At 40.0% G+C, this 22,615-nt stretch overlaps 1 protein-coding gene and 1 gene segment (V, D, J or C); one reads left to right on the top strand and one right to left on the bottom strand.

Annotated features, from left to right (window-relative positions):
- Nucleotides 1-12,011: 12,011 nt before the first annotated feature.
- LOC307151178 (uncharacterized protein) lies at nucleotides 12,012-13,949 on the bottom strand. The gene is made up of 3 exons (XM_079859053.1): nucleotides 13,919-13,949; nucleotides 13,588-13,811; nucleotides 12,012-13,466 (listed from the first exon to the last, which is right to left on the bottom strand). Exons 2-3 carry the CDS (start codon nucleotides 13,799-13,801, stop codon nucleotides 13,189-13,191), a joined length of 492 nt encoding a protein of 163 aa, XP_079715179.1. The 5' UTR covers nucleotides 13,802-13,811; nucleotides 13,919-13,949; the 3' UTR covers nucleotides 12,012-13,188.
- A 1,274-nt stretch (nucleotides 13,950-15,223) lies between these two features.
- LOC307151300 (immunoglobulin lambda constant 7-like) lies at nucleotides 15,224-21,851 on the top strand. The segment is given in 4 exons: nucleotides 15,224-15,237; nucleotides 16,636-16,714; nucleotides 20,159-20,207; nucleotides 21,280-21,851.
- Nucleotides 21,852-22,615: the final 764 nt, after the last annotated feature.

Here is a 22,615-nt window from a genome sequence, read left to right as displayed (position 1 = left end):
TTTTTGTTGCCATGTTTTTGTCACATTTTTGAAGCTTTTATGTCGTGTGTTTCGTAGTTTGTGAGTCATACTGTATCTTTGTCACCTTTTTGTCACTCTTTTGTGGCTTTTCCATCACTCTTTAGTTGTGATTTTTGTTGCTTTTTTATAGTGTTATTGTTGCTTTTACGGCGTGTTTTTAACGCTACATTGCCACTTTTTTTGTGTGTTTTCATCCTCTTTTTTGTTGCTTTTAGACTTGGGTAAAGCCAAACTGGTGAAAATGTGCTCGGTTCAGGTGGGGGTTAAGAAACAAACAAGGAAATGTTTAGCTGTTTCAATCCCTTGGAGCCAGAACTAGGCAAAGGTAAAGAGAAAAATAGACAACAGCACACTAGATGGCTTTCAAACGTGGCCATAGTCCTATGTCTTGTTGATTTCTTCATGAAATATACTCTGCTTCTGTAGTGATGAGTGTCAGCGGCAAATAAATACACTTGCGTGATTGTCACGTGGAACGGCTCTCTCGGTTGCCTAGGTAACTTAATATCACTCCGCCGCTGCTGTAGACTGTGCTAATAACTACAGGGAACAAAAGTATAACTATTGCAATGCGATGAAAGGGTAGTTTGATTTCTAACATTATTCTCTCAACAGACATTTACATCGATAGTCTGGTGTTATAATTTATTTGATTTTGGTGTACTGTGGAGTGGGTAAAACTGTCTTTAATGGCAGGCTAGCAGATACCGTTGACTCGCGCTAGCCTAGCACCGGCGAACTATGCAACTGGAAGGACTGGATGAACATTTTTGAAAACTGTCTCCATTGATAAATAACACACAGGCTAACTTGGAAATGAGGTCCGATGTCCAAAGTCCTGAACCACCCCTTTAACTAAAGTAATCATACCATCAGTGCCTTTGGGTCTCTTTCTGTGTGGTTTAATCTTGGACGGCTGGTCTAGCGTGCTTTCCTCTCCGTCTCCATCAGCTCCATCAAACTCTGAAGACAAAGACACATAATAAACTTCATTAAAATGTTGAGTTCCAACCTAAAAGCTCCGGACAGGGGCAGAATAATAATAATAAAAAAAAAACATTTAGAATAACATCTGAAAACTTTATTCACAAAGAGCAGTGAGCAGGACCAAGTCTAAACCTGGACTAAACCCAGTATTGTTTAAGTACTGGTACAAATTAAAATGAATAAAGTTAATTAAAGTAATCATACCATCAGTGCCTTTGGGTCTCTTTCTGTGTGGTTTAATCTTGGACGGCTGGTCTAGCGTCCTCTCTGTCAGAGTGTTCAGACACTGAAGACAAATACATATTCATGTTACTTATGTGGAGTGCCCACTTTAAACATTATCTTAAAGTTGTTGCACTTAATGGAAGAAGTATATTAATCCACTTATAGTTTATACAGTGCCTATGTTGTGCTATGTGTTACAGTTAACTAGTATTGCAGACAGTTACAACATAGACGCTGTTACATACTGGAGTGGCGCTCCTCTTCGCTCCTTGATTGAATCTCTGTTTGGGCTGTAAAAAAAAAAAAACAAGAAAAAGAAGTAGTTAGAAGTCATATGATGCTTATAGAGACATGATTATTTTTATTTTTTTAACAGTGCAGACCATAGACTGCTGAATCCAGGGTCTGAAGATTGTTTCCTTTAAGTGCTTCGGCTCCACCTTCCATTGCAAATAGAAGCTTGCCAACTTTAGCTACTTGCAAGGTTTTATCAGTCTGCCTGTAGTAGTTACAGTGTACTCTGATGTCATGTCCCATAAACTTCGCTACCTGCTCAAGCTCTTGGTTGGAGAGGTCCAGCAGCTGGCACAATGTTGCCACATGCTTTCGCAAGTTGGTGGATCTGAGAAGTTGTGAATTATCCACTTTACATTCAATTGAAAATTTTCTCAAACAGTCACAGCCATGAATATTTGTTTTGGTGCCAATGTTTGCAAACAAAAATGGATTGTCCTTAAGAACCCCAACTTTGTCCCTGAGCGCAATCATGAAATCGATGGAAGCTTTAGTGCGGTCAAGAAACAGAACAGGTATTTTCCGACCTCTTTTTCCTCTTGTTACCATCCTAGTTAGCCTGTGACTCAACATTTTCTCCACAGGAGACAGCGTCTCATAAATGTCCTTGTTGACTTGGCCAGAGTCAGCTTTCAGGAACATCTCTATAGTGTTATCCTTGATGCTTCTCCCTCACGTTTCTTGTTGAACACTATGACTTGAGCCAGACGACTTTCACTGAGTCTTCTGTATGCAGCCACTGTTACAGTCTGTTTAACCCACCGAGGTCGGCTATCGCGCCGGCGCGATAGGCTCGTTTTTTTCCGTATGAGTGCAAAATAAAAATAAAATAAAAATATTAATTTTTATCTTATATGCTTGTGTTGTACATCAATCGATCCTGTTTAGTGTGTATTTTTTTTGTGTATGCTCATAATAAAAACAAAGTGTTGTGCTTTTCGCCAAATAAAGAAAAATAAACATGATGCGAGTTCTGCCTACTCTCCGTCAGTGAAGTCAATTCTGAAACGCGTCCGAAAATGAACTGTAACTCAGCGAATACTCAGTCAAACAGGCATACAGTCACACAGGCATGAAGCTTGAATTCTCTACTTTTAAATGAAGTAATTTTTATAAAAAACAAATATTCACAGTTTATGTAATATGTATGCAAAGAGAGAGATGTCAGTCGTTCTCATCTCAGCTAATTAAGTTTTAATGTGCTCCGCCCACGGAGAGCGCGCGCTATTCAAACGCAAATGTGAGGCGATCCAAACAAACCTGTGAAACGCCCACATCAGCTGGATAACACACACCGCGAGTTCACTTTCAGACTTATGTACTTTACGATGCTGTGAGGAATAATACTATCTTGATAATAATCCTGCAAAAAATTTACCTCAGAGTCAGAAGTTCTGGAAGTATCATTTCGAGGAGCAAACGGATCCCGCTGAGGAATTAGGTCAGTTCTGTTTGCTTTGTTCTAATCTGAATGAATGAACGCAAAGATGCGTGCTGTTGTGGAGCTACTACAGCTGGCAAAAATACTGTTTTAATATGAATCGCGTTTCTGTGTATTGGAATGAACGAACGAACGCACAGATGCGTGCTGTTGTGGAGCTACTACAGCTGGCAAAAATACTGTTTTAATATGAATCGCGAATACAAAGAAAGATTACACTGGAAATATTGTTACAATTTTAAATGTTGTTGTAATTGTATAACCTTAATATATATATATATATATATATATATATATATATATATATATATATATATATATATATATATAAGGATAGATGTAAACAAAATCTTAAAAGGTCATTATGAGTGTAGCGAGTATTTAACTCGTCTTGTAGGGGGAATTTTATTAGTGCTGCCACGGAAGACTGAATGACGTAAAGATCTTAGTCCCCGCTTTCAGTGCTTTTAATCTCATTACACACTAACTGTATGTATGTTGTGTCCTACTCTATTAAAATGTACAGACCGACGAGGGTAGGCTTCAGTATGAGTAAACGTAACAAGATGGTTTCCTGAAGCAATATTAAATGTATCAGAAAGTTTAATATACTCCTCCCTCCCCTGGTCTAATAAAGTAGCTGAGATGCCCCTACTCCTTGACAGCTCTAAACAAAAAGGTACAAAGCAGGTAAGTACGAAAATTAAACAGTATTTATTCTCTATGTATTTTTCTTTCTTGTAATCAGGTGTTAATTCAGGGTTGATAATCACAAAATAAAAGAAAATAAATAAAATGTATGGTCTTTGTGTTTTCTTTTAAACTCACTACAACACAAACACTTTCAATGTAAAAGCTCTAAACCATTCAGTTGTACAATGGTAAATCTCACTTCAAAAAATAAAAAAAAATAAAAAAACACTTGTCACTTTTGTAAACACCAGTTAGGATGAGTTCACAGTTTTCAAACGATCAACTTCAAATGATCAAACAATCACATTTGGAAAACAACATCAACAATGGTATACCCAATGAAATTTCACATCTGGAAGAGCACTTACGTGAAACGTCCCTTTTTGTGTTCACTCAGTTCAAAAATATCAAAAAGGAATCAATTGAAAAGTTGTCTTGACGTAGCGTGCGTTGAAATTAACTTGAGGTTTTCGTAGAAATATCACTCAAGCTTAATGAAATGTCCAACAAAAAAAAAATATTAAATCAAAATGAGTCAAAAAGTAAGTGAATCAAATGGAGATGAATCAAAAATGAGATATCAACTAGAATGTATCAAACTGGGATACACCAACGGAGATGTGCCAAACTGAGATGTCGTTGGATGGCAGGGTAATACAAAATAGTCTTAAACTCAAATCTTCTCAAAAAAAAATATGTTCAGCGCCAACTGCAAGCATCGATTCCCATCTCACGTGCCGAACACTCAAATACACGTGACCAGTCTGGTTGAAACGTAAATTCGTAAGAGTGCTTTTCGAACAAGATGAAAGAAGTCAAAAGCTCAACAAAAATGTGAAAAATCTCTTCAATCGTCCCCAATCAGGCTAAATTTGTACTTTAAATGCACTCACAGTTCACGTAGCCTTCATAAAACATTACTGCGTCACTCCAGCAGTCCAATGCAACGCGATTCACGGATCAAAACTACACAAAAACTACGAAATGCGGAACAAAAATCACTTTATATTGTCCTGTATTCGACTAAAGCCCTGATTATCTTCCGTTTAAGTTACTTTATCAGACGAGCTTCTCAAAACACGACACAACACTCACTTTCTCTTCTCCGTGCGTCTCTTATATGCCGCGCTCTTCTTCTCTTTTTTCCACGCACACTCAACACTGGAAACCAAACCGCCCGTCAAAATAAAAGTCCGCCAAAAAAATTATAATATAGGCTAATTAATAATAAAATAATAACTTAGATAATATATACACCTGTTACATTTCCCCCCTGCTAAACCCTGCCACTCCATCGACATCTCCAAACAGACCAGTTCCTGGGTAAACAAACAAAACACAAGAGCAGTTAAATTGGATTCAATGACACTTTTCAATTTTTGCTTAGACATCCTCTTTAGACAGAACACATTCTTTGACATTTTCTTTACACATGTATTGGCACTTTAAACCCAAATTACATAATGTAATCATCCTTATATCTTACAGGCAATCTACCCTGGGTTCCTCTCTTCGAACGTCTGAGGTTAGGTACCCCACTAGTGTCAGCTTCTGAAATGTCAGAGTCTTCAGATTCCCCATCTTGACCTGTGTCTACTCTCTCACTCCCAGCTACATTACCCTCCTCACGTACCACTCCACCCTCGACTTCCCCAGGTAAGCATGTGTTTGGTAATTGTGTAGTATATGGAATGTAAACAATGTCTTGTGAGTCTGAGTCTGACAATTCGTTTTCTCTTCTTGCATGTGTAACCTGCCTTGTGGGTGAGGGGAAGGTACAGTGTCTCAATTGATCTCTGTGAACGACCTTTGTGGAACCTCCCTGCTCAGGACGTACAGTAAAGACTGGTAAACCTGCGTGATTTTGCTGCACTACCAAATACGGTACAGACTCCCACTTATCTTGGATTTTGTTTCGTCCCCTAAACTTGTGATTACGCAACAATACTCTGTCCCCAGGTCTAATGAGCGCTCCTGAAGCCTTGCGGTCATAGACCCTCTTCCTTCTCGTGGAAGCATCTTGAGCAGTTACCTTCGCCGTCTCCACTGCAGTTCTCAGGCGCTCATGGTGATTCTTTACCCACTCATCAAGATCATCCGCCTCATCATCAGTTAGGTCTTTTCCTCCTAGGACATCCATGGGCAGCCTTGCGTCCCGTCCAAACATTAAATAAAATGGGGAGTAACCGGTTGATGAATGAACGTGGCTATTGTAGGCCATCACAAGTTCAGGCAGGTAAGTTTTCCAATCCCTCTTCTTTTCCGCAGGTAATGTTCGCAGCATGTCGTGCATCGTGCGATTGAATCTTTCGCACTGCGCGTTCCCTTGCGGATGATAAGGACTGGTGCGACTCTTGCTAATTCCGTACAATTTACAGAGCTCTTTGATTACGCTTGCCTCGAAACATCTGCCTTGATCCGAGTGCAATCGGGCAGGACACCCATAGCAAACAAACCAGTGTCGTACAAGGGCTTTGGCGGTGGTAAGTGCTGTCTGATTTTTCGTCGGGACTGCCACAGTAAATCTTGTAAACATGTCTGTAAGCACTAGAACATTTTCATAACCTCCTGCTGACCTCTCAAGCATGGTGTAATCCATGGCAAGAACTTCTAGAGGTGCGGTTACGTTGGTGCAGGTCATAGGAGCACGAATCCTGGGGAATACATCCTTAGCTAGGGTACATCTTCGACACTGGGTTACCCATGTTTGTACGTCATTGGCCATTGAGGGCCAATAATAACTCTGTCGCATCTGCTCTAATGTACTCCTGCTGCCAAAATGTCCTCCATGTTCATGGACTCCCTTATACACTTTCTCCCATAAAGACTCAGGCACTACCAACTGCCAAATCTCTTCCCCGTCTCTTGGGTCTGTAATTACTCGGAACAGCACTTCATGTTTTAATTTCAAACGCTCCAATTGTCTAGCTAGCTTCTTTTGCTGGGTTTCCATATCCCGGAAACTACGTGTCATTATCCTCCTGTTCTCAAATACAGCGTTGTACACAGGTGCTATACAAGGATCCTTTCTCTGTTGCTCTTTGATGGAAGACCAGCTATAACCATCAACACCCTTCCTTATGGCTGCTTGTTTGGCAACTCGAACAACAGACTTGTCAACCCTTTCTTCTTTACCAGGCCACAGGCATGCTCGTACCTCGTCTGATGTCAACCGAATGAAGTCTTTCCCATTGTCATCCTCCTCGGGTTCCATACCCCAGGGAATTCTAGAAAGAACGTCAGCATTGATGTTCTGTCTGCCGGGCTTGTAACACACCTCAAAGTTGAACTCTGCCAACTGTGCAGACCAACGCTGCTCTACTGCTCCGAGGTTGGCTGTCTCCAGGTAGCGAAGAGGATTGTGGTCGGTAATAACCTGAAATTTTGCAAATATCAGGTATTCCTTAAATTTCTCAGTTACTGCCCATTTAAGGGCAAGTAACTCCAACTTGAAGGCACTGTAATACTTGTCATTTCTTTCAGATCCCTTTAGACCTCTGCTCGCGTAGGCAATGACACGTTCAACGCCCCCCTGCTTTTGACTGAGTATGGCTCCAAGTCCATTGAGGCTCCCATCCGTCGTGAGTATGAACGGACACTGGAAATCAGGGTAAGCCAGAATCGGAGGTGACATGAGACAACTCTTCAGCTTGCTGAATGCGGACTGACACTCATCACTCCAGACAAACGCTTCTGCTGACTTGCCTTTGTTACCTTTTCCCACCAGGGCATGTAGGGGCTTTGCCAGCTGTGCGAATCTTGGAACAAAACGACGATAATAACTCATAAATCCCAGCAGCTGTCTAACCTCCCTAACGTTCGCCGGTGAAGGCCACGCATCCAAGCACTGAACCTTGTCCTTGTCCACCTGAACTCCCTTTGACGAAATTATGTGTCCCAGGAACCGGACCTCTGGCCTCAGGAGGAAACATTTACTTGGTTTCAGCTTCAGTCCATGCTGACGCAACCTTGAGAAAACAAGCTCCAACTTCTCACAATGACTCTTGAAATCCACAGAGAACACAATAATATCGTCAAGATAGATCAAGAGAATGTCAAAAGCCAGATCACCTAATGCTGCAGTCATCAATCGCTGAAAGGTGGCCGGAGCGTTGCATAAACCAAACGGCATCCGTGTCCACTCAAACAACCCGAACGGAGTTGTGACAGCAGTCTTCTCCCGATCTGATTCAGTCACCGCCACTTGAAAATAACCTGCCGTGAGATCCAGTGTGGAAAACAACTGTGCATTCCCCAAAGCATCCAAGGATTCCTCCACGCGTGGAAGGGGGTAGGCATCCTTTAATGTGACTTGGTTGAGTCTCCTGTAGTCGCAGCAGAAACGAACACCTCCGTCTTTCTTTATCACAATGACTGCAGGTGAGGCCCACGGACTGCGACTCTCATTCAGTACACCTTGACTGACAAGATCCTGCACATGTCTCTTAAACTCTTGGAAAACGTGAGGTGGGACTCGTCGATGGCGTTGTTTTATTGGCTGTGCATCTCCGGTAGGTATGCTATGTGTCACTGTTGTTGTGTATCCATAGTCTGTGTCACTCTTGGAGAAAACATCACTGTAACGTGTCAGCAGGGCATTTAACTCCTCTCGTTGCAACTCAGACAATCCGTCCTGATTCATCTGAACAGGAATTGACAGTTGTTCAGGCTGGCTCTCAATCTTAATGCTGCACTGTACATGTTGTTTAACACGTAGCTCATCATCATCCTCTTCGAATTCCACAATTTGCTTTGGGACTACTTTTTGAGGCTTAGACACAACTGCAATCCTGGACCTCGGCATCAACCTGACGGTTTCTTGACATAGATTTAACACCCGCACCGGAACTTTACCCTTTTCTGGGCTTGCAAGCACATTGGCTACTAACAATCCTTTTGGAAGGGTAACAGAACCTGTGGACTCCACCAACACTTGATGCTTCACTTGATGAGGTATACTGCAGTGGCCTTCCACAATCTTCTCACTTAAGGGTGGGATTATCACAACTTGCTTCCCAGACACCTTAACAAATCCTATCCTTCCTTCTGGGCCCAAGAGTCCTTCATCTTTTTTTACTTTTGCTATCACTCGTCTGACGTTAGCATCTGCACGTTGGCTCACTTTGCTCTCCTTATCCAAATCCTTTCCAGACAGTACAAGGTTTTTCAATTCACTAAGCACATTCATCCCCACAATTCCAGCCAATCCCTTCATCTCCTTCACGTCGGGGTTCGAATCTGTGAGCACGAAAACACACTTCCCTGGAAGCAGACTTCCCATGCACTCTATATCTGCCTGTAGACATCCAAGGACAGGAATGTCTAGTCCGTTTGCAGCAGTGAGGCGCACCCAGTTAGCAGACGACAACTGTATCTCTTTTCCTCCGAAATGATGTTTAAAGTGAGACTCTGAAATGGTGGTGACCTCTGAACCAGTGTCCAACAAGCATTTGGTGAGCACCCCTGCTATTTTCACATCCACTGTCAAACAGTCTCCAAAAGCGTTATCCTTAAGTGTTTCTGGTGCCATATCTGCATTCCAGTCAGCTGTATGACTCCGGATTACTGAAGGCCCACTGGTGCTTGCCATGTCACCCGACGAAGCTCCTCTTAACACCTCAGATACTTCCGCCATTTGTGATGACGCAGTGCCCCGGTTACCAAGCTCCTTAAGCTGCCTACACTGTCGACTGGTGTGACCTGGTTGCCCACATGTATAACAGATATATTGCCCTTCACTGTTTTTCAGTGGCTGTCTTCTCATAACACCCGGCTGGGAATCAACTCTCCTTTGACTATGGACAATTCTGTACAATTCTTCCTGTCGCGCAGCTATCTTCTCTATTGCCTCGTGCAACTTTTCTAATGTCAGTGAGGATGGATTGTCACCAGTCGCAACTGTAGTGTGAACTGCCACTCTCGCACGCACAGGAGTTTTCAGGTTACCTTCAGGTTGTGCTTCCTCTTCCTCAGACCATGTGATGGCGTCCTGCATCAGCTGTGCAAAAGTCAAGCGTTTCTCTTCCTTGACCCTTCGTTTCATCTCTCTCCTTAGGAAATCATCCCTCAGTCCAAGGACTAACTGCTCTTTCAGAACACTCTCTTCATCTGAAACTCGTCTGGGCTCTCTGCGCTTCACCTTGTAGAGCTTTTCTCGTAAATCGTAAGCATAGGCGCGTATGGTCTCACCAGGTGCTTGCTTTCGATCATAAAAGTCTTTCAACCTCGTGCCAATAGGTACCTTGTCTCCATAGGTTTCCTGGAGCAGCTGGAAGATGGACTCCACACTGTTATCCACTTCTTCCATCATGAACTTCACAGTATCTTTAGCTTCTCCCTTTAAGTGCTGCTTTATCAGCTCCACCTGATCCTCTTCTGGCACCTTCATGACTCGAAAGGCTGATTTCATAGAGACAATCCACTCTTCCACACTTCCTTCTCCGGGTTTTGTGGTGCCAGTGAAATCGGTAAGTTTATGATCTCTTGGGATATAGATCGTTGCTGGGGTTGCACGAGTGGCTGCTTGCTGCTCCATTACTGCTCTGGCCAATGACAGGGCTTCTCGCTGTTCTGTTCTGGCATGATCCAATGCCCCAGCTTGCTCCGCTAACCTCCTCTGCATTTCAGCAAACTCCTTCTTCAATTCTTCCAGTTCTGCCATTTTTCTTCTTGCTCACGGACCTGGGACAGAATAGTGCAACAACAACAAAACTAGGCTAAGTATGATCCTGTTCGTGACGCCACTTATGTAGCGAGTATTTAACTCGTCTTGTAGGGGGAATTTTATTAGTGCTGCCACGGAAGACTGAATGACGTAAAGATCTTAGTCCCCGCTTTCAGTGCTTTTAATCTCATTACACACTAACTGTATGTATGTTGTGTCCTACTCTATTAAAATGTACAGACCGACGAGGGTAGGCTTCAGTATGAGTAAACGTAACAAGATGGTTTCCTGAAGCAATATTAAATGTATCAGAAAGTTTAATATACTCCTCCCTCCCCTGGTCTAATAAAGTAGCTGAGATGCCCCTACTCCTTGACAGCTCTAAACAAAAAGGTACAAAGCAGGTAAGTACGAAAATTAAACAGTATTTATTCTCTATGTATTTTTCTTTCTTGTAATCAGGTGTTAATTCAGGGTTGATAATCACAAAATAAAAGAAAATAAATAAAATGTATGGTCTTTGTGTTTTCTTTTAAACTCACTACAACACAAACACTTTCAATGTAAAAGCTCTAAACCATTCAGTTGTACAATGGTAAATCTCACTTCAAAAAATAAAAAAAAATAAAAAAACACTTGTCACTTTTGTAAACACCAGTTAGGATGAGTTCACAGTTTTCAAACGATCAACTTCAAATGATCAAACAATCACATTTGGAAAACAACATCAACAATGGTATACCCAATGAAATTTCACATCTGGAAGAGCACTTACGTGAAACGTCCCTTTTTGTGTTCACTCAGTTCAAAAATATCAAAAAGGAATCAATTGAAAAGTTGTCTTGACGTAGCGTGCGTTGAAATTAACTTGAGGTTTTCGTAGAAATATCACTCAAGCTTAATGAAATGTCCAACAAAAAAAAAATATTAAATCAAAATGAGTCAAAAAGTAAGTGAATCAAATGGAGATGAATCAAAAATGAGATATCAACTAGAATGTATCAAACTGGGATACACCAACGGAGATGTGCCAAACTGAGATGTCGTTGGATGGCAGGGTAATACAAAATAGTCTTAAACTCAAATCTTCTCAAAAAAAAATATGTTCAGCGCCAACTGCAAGCATCGATTCCCATCTCACGTGCCGAACACTCAAATACACGTGACCAGTCTGGTTGAAACGTAAATTCGTAAGAGTGCTTTTCGAACAAGATGAAAGAAGTCAAAAGCTCAACAAAAATGTGAAAAATCTCTTCAATCGTCCCCAATCAGGCTAAATTTGTACTTTAAATGCACTCACAGTTCACGTAGCCTTCATAAAACATTACTGCGTCACTCCAGCAGTCCAATGCAACGCGATTCACGGATCAAAACTACACAAAAACTACGAAATGCGGAACAAAAATCACTTTATATTGTCCTGTATTCGACTAAAGCCCTGATTATCTTCCGTTTAAGTTACTTTATCAGACGAGCTTCTCAAAACACGACACAACACTCACTTTCTCTTCTCCGTGCGTCTCTTATATGCCGCGCTCTTCTTCTCTTTTTTCCACGCACACTCAACACTGGAAACCAAACCGCCCGTCAAAATAAAAGTCCGCCAAAAAAATTATAATATAGGCTAATTAATAATAAAATAATAACTTAGATAATATATACACCTGTTACATGAGCCTTCTCTTTAAATAATTTTATTATGCTTTATTAGTGACACATTTGGGAAGAGAATATATTCCAAATCTGAAAATACAGTATGAGAACAATTAACTGCACAATTACTAGAAATGTTTACCTTGGATATTGTACAATTTGCAAGCAAAATTTGTGGAAAAAACAACAAACCAGTTATATATTGTCCTTGCATTCTTGTGGCTCAGTGACACACCTGAATGAAAGGCTCATTAAGTATGCAGCCTCATTATGCGGGCCCCATTGTCTCCGCAGGTGTGAATCACGCCCACCCGCATATGGCCTTTCCAAACAAAAAGTGTTTTACAAGATTTAAATCAATGTATTGTGTTATGTGAATGATTAGGCAGGATGATTTTCACATAATTTTGAAGAAAAAATTCTAGGCAACGTCATCCATTAGTCAAAAGTCTTATTTACATATATTTAGAATGTGTTTTATGGCCTTATTTCAGAAACTTTAGTTTTTTGTTTTTGAAAAAACCATGCATAAACATTATTCTATCAAAAATACAAACATGTACATGCAAGTTGTTCACATATTATGGTAGCCCTGTTTGTGCTAAATAGAGTGCATTTACACCTTTGCCATTTATATGTTTATAAGCAACTGAAAAAAGCACAAATGTCAGGGCATGTCAGAACATCTCAAGGACCCCAAAAACCCCTCAGAGCCCAGAGGGTTAAGGACTGAAAAATGTTTTCTTACCTGATATCGCCAGTATTTTTACAGACCACGTACGACCCCTTCCTCTGTTCACATTCCAGCTTTTGTTCTTCATTGACATTTCAACTCAAATTTGTTAAGAATAAGTATTTGACATGCAGATATAAAATAATCCAGGTCTGAAAGAGTAAAGGCCCTTGCACACTGAGTCCGAAATTCGCATCCGAAATTTTTGCACGTTGAAAAATAAATACGACCTCACGTTATGTCAGTCACGCTTGCACACTGCCTCCGAAACTTTCGTCCGTCAAAAAAAATCATACGACTCCTCACTCTCTACCGCAATTACCTATTTTGCATAGTCCATGAATTCTGGCCTCCTACTCCTGACAGAGTCTTGGTGCCACAGCATCACAGCTTTGCTTGGATCATACTCCCTGATCTCTGGAGAGGACAGCTGGACCATTAGGAGATCTGACAGTGTATCAGACTTTAGGATGTTTTTCATCTGTGTTTCATGGTACTACAACCTCTTTCACATTTAGCTGTAGAGGCAGGGAAGGACAGGACTAGGTCAACCAATGCCAGCAAATCAGGGCAGGAATGCTGATGGCTCCTGTTGACATGGCACCAGGATATCTTCTCCAGGGACTGGGGCTCTTGGTATATCAGCACCTTCAGGACTGTCCACTGGTCAGGGATTCTTTCAACATGGATGCCAGAGGCCTCCAGGACAGGCTTGAAGTGGTCCACCAAGGTTTCCAGTTCAGTGTCACCAAAATCTAGAATAATGTTATACAACATTACAACAAGCATCATGCAGTTTTACTTCTCAAACTATAAAAATATGATCATGAACCTGAACCTAACCTGACTGTCCTGTAATACAAAACATAAAGAAACCTGCTGCTGCATCTCCTGACTCTGGCCAGTTGGTGAAGCTGACCAGCTTGGTTGCACACAGGACCCCTACACTGGCATCCGGGAACCTGTCAGTCATACTCTCCACTAGACTGCCAAGCATTTTGTCCTGTGAGATGACGAGGCCGAGGGTCTTGCTGTCACCTCTGGTCAGCGAAGTTCCCTCATAGCTGTTGGCCATTGTGGCCTTCATCATGGGCCCTTTCCTGATGATAAAAGGCTCATACTCTTTCACATTCTCCCTCTCTTATTGATGCAATCATTTCTCTTAATTCTATTTAAGTATTTCTTATTGCAGCTTAAATGAACATACTTGGTTTTGTACTTCTGAAGTACTGCCTGTGTTGAGCACAAGGAGCGGTGGGATTCTGCTATGGTGATTTGTGGACCTCTGCAGACAGGCAGACAGGTTGCTCAGGTGGGTTTAGTGTGTCATGCAGGAAGCCACAGAAGCGGATAACAACAGCCTCCCTCACAGTACTATAGTATATCCTGGCCTTGGCTTGCTGGACAACTCTGACATTTTGGGCATCAGCAGATTGAATCTAAAATGCATAAAGAACAAAGACATACAAATAGACAATTACTTGCTGTTAAAAAATAATAATGACATGTTTTATTAGTGTATAAAGCATTGAACAATTGTAATATTACTTCTTGTTATTTACTTGACATTACATATTGATGATGACTTTTGAAGTACATAATATACAGTAGCAATCTAGACCAATACCTGTTAAAGGTGCTGGACAAGCCCCTGGTAACCTCGCAGGAAGTGATCCAGTGCACGCAATAGGTGTCCTACCCATCAGGCAATTCTGTGTGTGCCCAAGAGCCTGGAAGCTGGTTACAAGGTTTGCCCTGTTCAGTGGACTGGTGTGGTAGAATGTGTAGAGCCCACTGAGGAGGTCTTCTATTTCCTGAAACATCACGTTGGAACGGATGGCATCAGAAAAGGCCAGTTCAAGGCGGTGTGCCATACAGTGGATGCCGATGATGTAGGCCCTGTCCCCCTTCAGCCGGCTGACCACACCACTCTTGGCTCCAGTCATAACAGCAGCTCCATCAGTTCCCAGAGCGACCAACTTGCTCTCCCACTCTTCACACACTCCCTCCATGATGGCGCTGATGGCTTTACTTATATGTGCGGCATCTGCCTTCTCCACTGCATAAATTCCAACAAACTTAGACTCGATCTTGCCCTTGTGACAGAATCTGACATACACTAACTCCTCCTCTTTCACAGGGCTGTCTGTGGAGCCATCTGACATGATGGAGAGAATTTTTTTTTTGATTTTCCCTGATGTTGTTTCTCTCCACCTCTGCAATATAATGCATAAACTCTTTGGCCTGCTTCTCATTTCTGTATGTTGACCCCACAGCAAATCCTTTTTGTTCATCCAAACTGCAAAAATCAAGCATCCAAATTAATTCAATAATAATTACAATCATGTTATCCAACATAGCTGGTAGTTGGTTGTGAAAACAGCCTCCTAACCTTAGTTTATTTCAGGGTCAACACTATAAGTCTGATAAGTAAATTGTGTCACATTGCTTTATAATTTAAACAGTATCTGGAGACAAACATTAACCTAATGTTACAGAGCCATAGGAAAGCATGGAGCTCTCAATGTCAGCATCAGCAGGCCTATTATTTTACTGTATATTTACACAATTATTTTGAGGTAAACCAAAGCTTAACAATATCTGAGAAATAACCAATACTGGCCCACGTCTGCTAAATAGTCTTTAAAAACTATCTACAATAACACTACTCTACAGGAGGAAAACATTTTCAAGTCAGAAAGTGGCCTGGCCTTCTTGCCAATGGCATGTACAGTCTTAAACAGTAGCTTCATCTTCTTGCTGGTCTGCTCTGACACAGGGACACAGACACGCAGGTAATGTGACACTTGCTGTGTTCATGGTCACGAATGTTCTCAAGTTTCATCGTTTTATTTCCGATGACAAATTAGTTGTTTCTGTTTTTATCTTTAGCATTCTGGCGACACACAGAACAACTCAGCACGACAGCGTCTGAATCATATTGTAGCCAGCCTCTTGAAACTCTGTTATCTCCAAACCTCCATTTCTCACAAAACTTTCTTTTTATGTAATTCATCCCCCTTTTCGTCTGTGGGTTTTTGTTTCAAAGGTTGGCTCACTCCTGCTAAATGTCGTCACATAACAGCTAATAAGCGGCAGCGAGCTGTAGACCGGAAGTTAGCTGCAGTACAAGCTAGCAACAGACCGTCTCTAGCGCTCCAAGTCTCACGGCACTGTTACCTTACGGCCCCCGAGACTTGGAGCGCTAGAGACGTTCTGTGGCTAGCTAACCTCGTCCCCAGATTAGTGACTGGCAAACACAACAACTCCGAGCCATCATGCCAGATATTTTATAACATTACAAAATGCATTTGTAATAAACATTTTATTACATACTATTTTGGTATGAACATTCGGCAGTGTGGCGAATAGCCTTTTGAGATTTACTCGCCAAACGGAAAATCTACCCACATTTGGCATTGGCGCATGTTAATTTCAAACCCTGACCTCACGTAATTTTTTATTTTTTCACATTGCAGTGCCGGTTCAGGGCTTTCACTGAACTCTGTAATGTAAAAGACATGTGAATCTCTAGTGGTGAAGTATGGAAGTGCAATTAAAGGATTGACTTTCCTACAGTAATAACATAGATAATATTGTAGTGGAAAGTTTTACAGCGACAAGCACCACTCACATTTCTCCACATTTTAGTCCAATTTAGTAAGAGATGTTAGATTGTGTTACTTATATTCTATATGTAGATATGTTTACTTGCATCATAATACATAAATAAAGTCAGTGAAAGGTTAGATATTGTGTAGTTTGTGATCCTCCATCAGCAGCTGCAGTTTCTCTCAGCTGTATCAGTGCAGTCACTGTGACGTCTGACTGACAGAGGTTTTTGTACCACTCTTTATCACTGTGTGAACACACAGCTACTAGGACAGTGTACACTCTGACAGTAATAATCTCCTGTATCTTCAGTCTGGACTCCACTGATGGTCAGAGTAAAATCACTGCCAGATCCACTGCCACTGAATCTAGATGGAGTTCCAGTATAACGGTTTGTTGCTCCATATATGAGGAGTTTAGGAGCTTCTCCAGGTTTCTGTGAGTACCAGTGTAACTCATCACCACCAAGCACTCTACTGCTGGTTTTACAGTTTATTCTGACTTCTTCTCCTGGTTGAACTGATGGTATTGATGGACTCTGAGTTACAGTGATCTGTCCTCTACACTCTGAGAGAAAACACAAACAAAAATTAAAATGATATCTATGATGATATACAGTATATGATAAATATATACATTTCACATTTTAAGATCATTATATCATTAATCATTGTAAAAGCTGTATTACACAAACCTTGAATAAACAGTGCAATGGTCCAGATGAAGATGTTGATTGTGTTCATTGCTGTAGTTTAGTCTTGTGTGATGATGAAGATTGTGTTCTGCTCTCAGTCATGAAGTGTTAAACTCACAGCACTATAAACACTCTCAGAGCACTGAAGCATGTGCTGACAATGCAAAGAAGTGGGCAGGATTTACAACAGCTTGTGCTGAGAACAAACTCATAAACTCTACATAGAAGATTTTACTCTCAGAATAATGTTATTGAACCATTTAGTGATTAATTGTACATAATATTTATTAATAGTGAAATATTTTTGTTTATGTTTGTCAGGCTGATAAGACACTAGAGAATCATGAATGTAGATCATTTTAAACATATGTCATACGCAGCAGTTTCTCTGAGGTCCGTGTACTTTTTGATCATTTCATTTCCTGTTTTGGAATGGAATAACGAGAAATGAAAACAAGCTCGTTTATTCATTTTTTAATTTAGTTTAAAAAACGAAAAATTCGATTTTGACTCGATTTTTCATTTTTCGTTTGTGGTTTACAAATAGGTTTATGAGTTCGATATTTCATTTGCACACGTGGGCGGCGCTGAAACGCCCCTTTCATCTGATTGGTCAAAACGCTCCGCCTTCAGTAAGCTACGAGCTTTTCTTTCTGTCAGGCAGAGTCAGTACGACAAATCACGCACTATAATAAAATAATGTCTGAAACCACCACTCACTTGTAACTACGCACAATATTTGAAGCAGAATATGTTGCTGGTCACGTAATTCGTGCTGCTGCTACTTGCAAGCGACCCCATTAATGTGAGCCACAGTATATGTCAGATTATTTTAGCATGATATATTTCCCATTGATAAATACAGTGCAAATAGTTCCGTCTCTTTGGATAAAAGGGAAGTGGAAATAAAAATCAATAATAGGCTGAACAGTAGGCTACCATGATATGTCCGTAAAATGTTCGTAGATGACCTACCCATAACTGTTACATTAGATTCAGCTAAGGGGATAACACAGTTTGTACAGTATAAAAATGATGTCTAAAGTTCCCATAAAACATAAAAACCCAACAACCCAATGGGAATTGTTGTGTAAAACATCTGTTCATAATCTGTGATTACACAATTCCAATACGAATAGCACCGGGAGGTGTCTGGAATAACTCTGCAATGATCAATCCGCATTTTTAAACCAGCTAATTTTAGGCTCATATTCAGAATGTCCTTCTCGTATAACGCCAATGACCGCACAAATGGGCTTCCTTTGTGAAATATAGTAGCAGACCACCTTTTTTAAATAACAGTTTAAAAAAGATGGTCTGTTATAGTCAGACAGACAGACAGACAGACAGACAGACAGATAGATAGATAGATAGATAGATAGATAGATAGATAGATTCATGCATTTATTTGTCATTTAAACTGATGCAAACAGGGAAAGAGAGTAGATAAGACGTATTATCCTGTCGCCCCCTCTAGTGGACAGCATTAGGTATTACGGCCTTCATTGCTCAGATGACGCAAGTCAATGGATTTTTTTGGGGAAAGTCAGTCTGACCAGTTACTAGTTAGAAAAGATATAAGCGAGTCAGACCAGTCTGAAGGTCTGAGCTGAGTTTGGTGATGCATTTAAGTTCTAGGCGGAGTCAATTTCTCATAATATTAATAGGCTACATAATAATAATGTTTAAATATATGCTGGCTTTTTCAAGCCAACATAATAAAGAAAAATCAGAGAAACTCGACCAATTCAGTATGTAAGAAAATTGTATTAGTTAATAAAAACGGTATCCCGTGCTCTTCAACCAACATGACTTTAATTAATCCCAAACCTGGTAATTTTGTCAGTAATGTACGTTTACTTCTAGCTTCTCTCTTTTCTGTCTCTTTCTTTTCATGTGAACTGAGGCTACACATGCATACATTCATAAATATAATCTTTATTTCTATTCAATTTTCAAAATTATTTATAGGTCACACACGCCTACCGGCCTTTTGATGTAAATAAAAGACTAGAGTGGTAAATGTTACGGACATATTACCGTTCAGCCAATCATTGATTTTTATTTCCACATCCCTTTTATCTAAAGAGATGGAACTATTTGCACTGTATTTATCAATGGGAAATACAGTAGGCTATATCATGCTAAAATTATCTGTCATAGGCTACGTGGCTCACATTAATTGGGTCGCTTGCAGCACGAATTACGTGAGCAACAACATATTCTGCTTCAAATATTGTTAACAGTGAGTGTTTTTTTCAGACATTATTTTATTATAGTGTATGATTTGTCCGTGCCGCACTCGTACCGACTCTTATTCTGCCTGAAGGTGGATCGGTTTGACCAATCAGATGAAAGGGGCGTTTCAGCGCCGCCCACATGTGCAAATGAAATATCGAACCCATAAACCGATTTGTAAACCACAAACGAAAAATGAAAAATCGAGCCAAAATCGAATTTTTCGTTTTTTAAACTAAATTAAAAAATGAATAAACGAGCTTGTTTTCATTTCTCGTTATTCCATTCCAAACAGGAAATGAAATGATCAAAAAGTACACGGACCCTCTGAGTTCAGTTCTGTGCTACACCTTTACAAGCATGTTAACAATGAGAAATCAAGAACTAAATAAATCAGTTTTACTATATTTAGAGTCATAATAAAAAGGTCCATTATGGTCTTTGGAGTCAATGTTGACATGTTGCTCTCTGGGAAATATTTTCATGATGTCTATTTTTCCCACATTTTCCACATGCATGAAGTTCATCAGGACTCATAATCAGGTCATTATATATTAAACAATGTGCATCTGACATTTTTTTTTATTTATTTGAAGCTGCAGGTTTTTCTGTGAATCATGATGATTGATCTGCATATGAAGAACAGAAGCATCATTATGAGAAACTCCACAACATCATCCATGATCAAAGAGGTCAAAGGTCACCTCAGAGGTCACAGCTCATCAAATATATTTCTTTAAACAGTGTTATATCAGAAAGCATTTAGTCAAATCTGAATGAGTGAGTGTTGAGAAGAGCTGAGGATCTTCTAATATCAGTGTGTTGAAGTGTTGTTTCTCTCTCTCTGCTGGAGTGTGTGTTCACTCGAGTGGAATAGAGGTTTTTGTACGAGCGTTTCATTAGATTGTATCACTGTGGTACACATTCGGTGGAGGAACTAAACTGGTGATCGGTAAGTCTGTCTATTTAATCACCTAATAAAAAAATACAATTTAGATTTCAGAAAGTGTTTTACAGTGGAAACAAGAACAACATTTATTAATAATAATGATTATTAGATATTGTGGTAAAACTTTACTTGAAGCCTTTATGTATAATGCATTATAAAGGTATCAATAGCGTATGTTATAATGTCATATATGTTTTCATAAATAACTGTGGCCAAAGTTAAAATGTTTTATAATATTTGCAAATTCCTTGTTACATCTAGAATTGGTTGTTTGTCATGAGTTTTAGTGTTTTATAATTTTTTGGAGGTGTAACAATGAATAGATAATATTATAATGTGTTAAAACCTTGGTTACAATTATTGATGAGATCATAATGTGTAAAACAATATATAATTAATGCATTAAAAATACTTTTTATAATGCAATATGTATAAAGGCTTTAATTAAAGTGTTACTGATATTTTTGTATAATTATTTAATCTAAAACAATGATATTATTATAAGAATAGCATTATTCCTTTAAAAAAAATATATTAAAAAAAATGTAAATACAATTCTAAACATATTTCCACACTGTGTCTCACTATGAGTTTAATCAGTTTATTACAGGTTTGTTTTTCCTTCATTTATTTCTACACTGAGTTCATATTTAGTTCATCTTTTATAGTAGAAATCATACATGGAAAAAGAGATTTGACATCAGAATGTAAATGTTGCTCCTTTCTGTAGTTCAGTCAATGATACTGAATCTCTTTTGCTCATGTTGTGCTTATAATTCAGTGTTTTGTTCATTCTGTATGATTCAATTGTGTTTTAACTCTGTTTGAAATTGAGTTACATTTTCAGTTCAGGTGAATATCTCAAAATGTAAGATATTTATGTTCAGAGTGAATAATTGCTGGAATTAAAGCAGTCAGATCGGCCTGATAATAGATAATATGTGTTATAACTGCTGTTACACTTATTGATGAGATCATACATGCATTTTAATGTATATAGCAGTGAATAATTAATGCATTAAAAATGTAATTGTGTGTTGTGTGTGTGTGTGTGTGTTGTGTTTGTCTCCTGCAGCTGGTCCCACAGTGAAGCCCTCAGTGTCTCTGCTGCCGCCCTCTTCTCTGCAGATCTCTGGAGACTCAGCCGCACTGCTCTGCCTGCTCAGCTCTTACTCTCCACAGGGGGCGCTGGTGAGCTGGACACTGGACGGGTCAGAGGTCACCGAGGGGGTTCTGACCAGCGCAGAGAGCCAGCAGGACGGCCGCTACAGCCGCAGTAGCGTCCTGACCCTCAGCAAAGCACGCTGGGAAGAGGGAGAGCTGTACGTCTGCAGAGTAACACATGATGGAGCTCCTCATGAGGTCTCGTTCCACAAGAGCTCTGAGTGCTGATGTTTCTCTCCTGAAGATGAGCCGTATCTGAGTGTCCTGTGTCAGGCAGGATTCACATGAGTCTAGTGCTGCAGCTGGAGTGATTTACAACTCAATACTGAAACTGAGTGTGTGTGTGTGTGTGTGTGTGTGTGTGTGTGTGTGTGTGTGTGTGTGTGTGTGTGTGTGTGTGTGTATGTGTGTATGTGTGTGTGTGTGTGATCTTTCAATCTGCTGTGTTTGCTGCAACATTCAATAAAGCTTCTCAACAAGTTCACTTTGTGTCTGACAACATCATTCAACTAACAGATGAAGATGCAGGTGCTTTTCAGAAGGTTGATGTAGCAGTAAATGTCAAATAAAGCTCTTGGGGTTTGAACATGGTCTCTGGAGACAGAGCTGCTCTATTCTGAGAGGATCACAATCACTCCACCCTGACAATGCAAATGGGCTTTTCAGTCTCGCTCTTTGATTGGTTACATGATCTGGACTGGAACACTTTCACTTCTGCTTTAGTGAAGCAGCGCAGAGAAACTGATCATTACATTTATAGGAGATTAAAAACTTTATTATATAAAAATATCATAAAAAAGATCAAGATCAAGAATCAGCCGTTCTGAAACTAATTGTTACATAATCATTACATTTATAGACAATGGTGTAAATATACTGTATATGAAAATGTTATTTAAAATATAATCCATCATCATAAATCAAGAATCAGCCGTTGTGACAGTAATTGTGTAAGAATGTAAAAGTTTGTGTGTCTCAAATGGAAAGCATCACGTCCAGACAGCAGAAGTGACTGAATGCAGTCTGTTCAGTTTGATTGACAGGATCATATATTACACCTAAAACATGATGATCATATTGAAACACAGACTCATTCTCTTCATAAACACAAGAGTGATGTTGATTGTAATGATATAGTGTTATTAGTGTTTGGATCAGAGGTTTGACAGTTGGTGCTGGAAGGCCAAGAGAGCATTACAATAGTCCAGTCTGGAGAGAACAAGAGTTGTGTAGCTCTGATAGGAAGG

This window comes from Squalius cephalus, assembly GCF_949319135.1.
Source record: "Squalius cephalus genome assembly, chromosome: 23".
NCBI classification, from domain to species: domain Eukaryota; kingdom Metazoa; phylum Chordata; class Actinopteri; order Cypriniformes; family Leuciscidae; genus Squalius; species Squalius cephalus.
The sequence above is the reverse complement of the archived record's forward strand: the minus strand, read 5'-3'. Positions and strand labels throughout refer to the sequence as shown.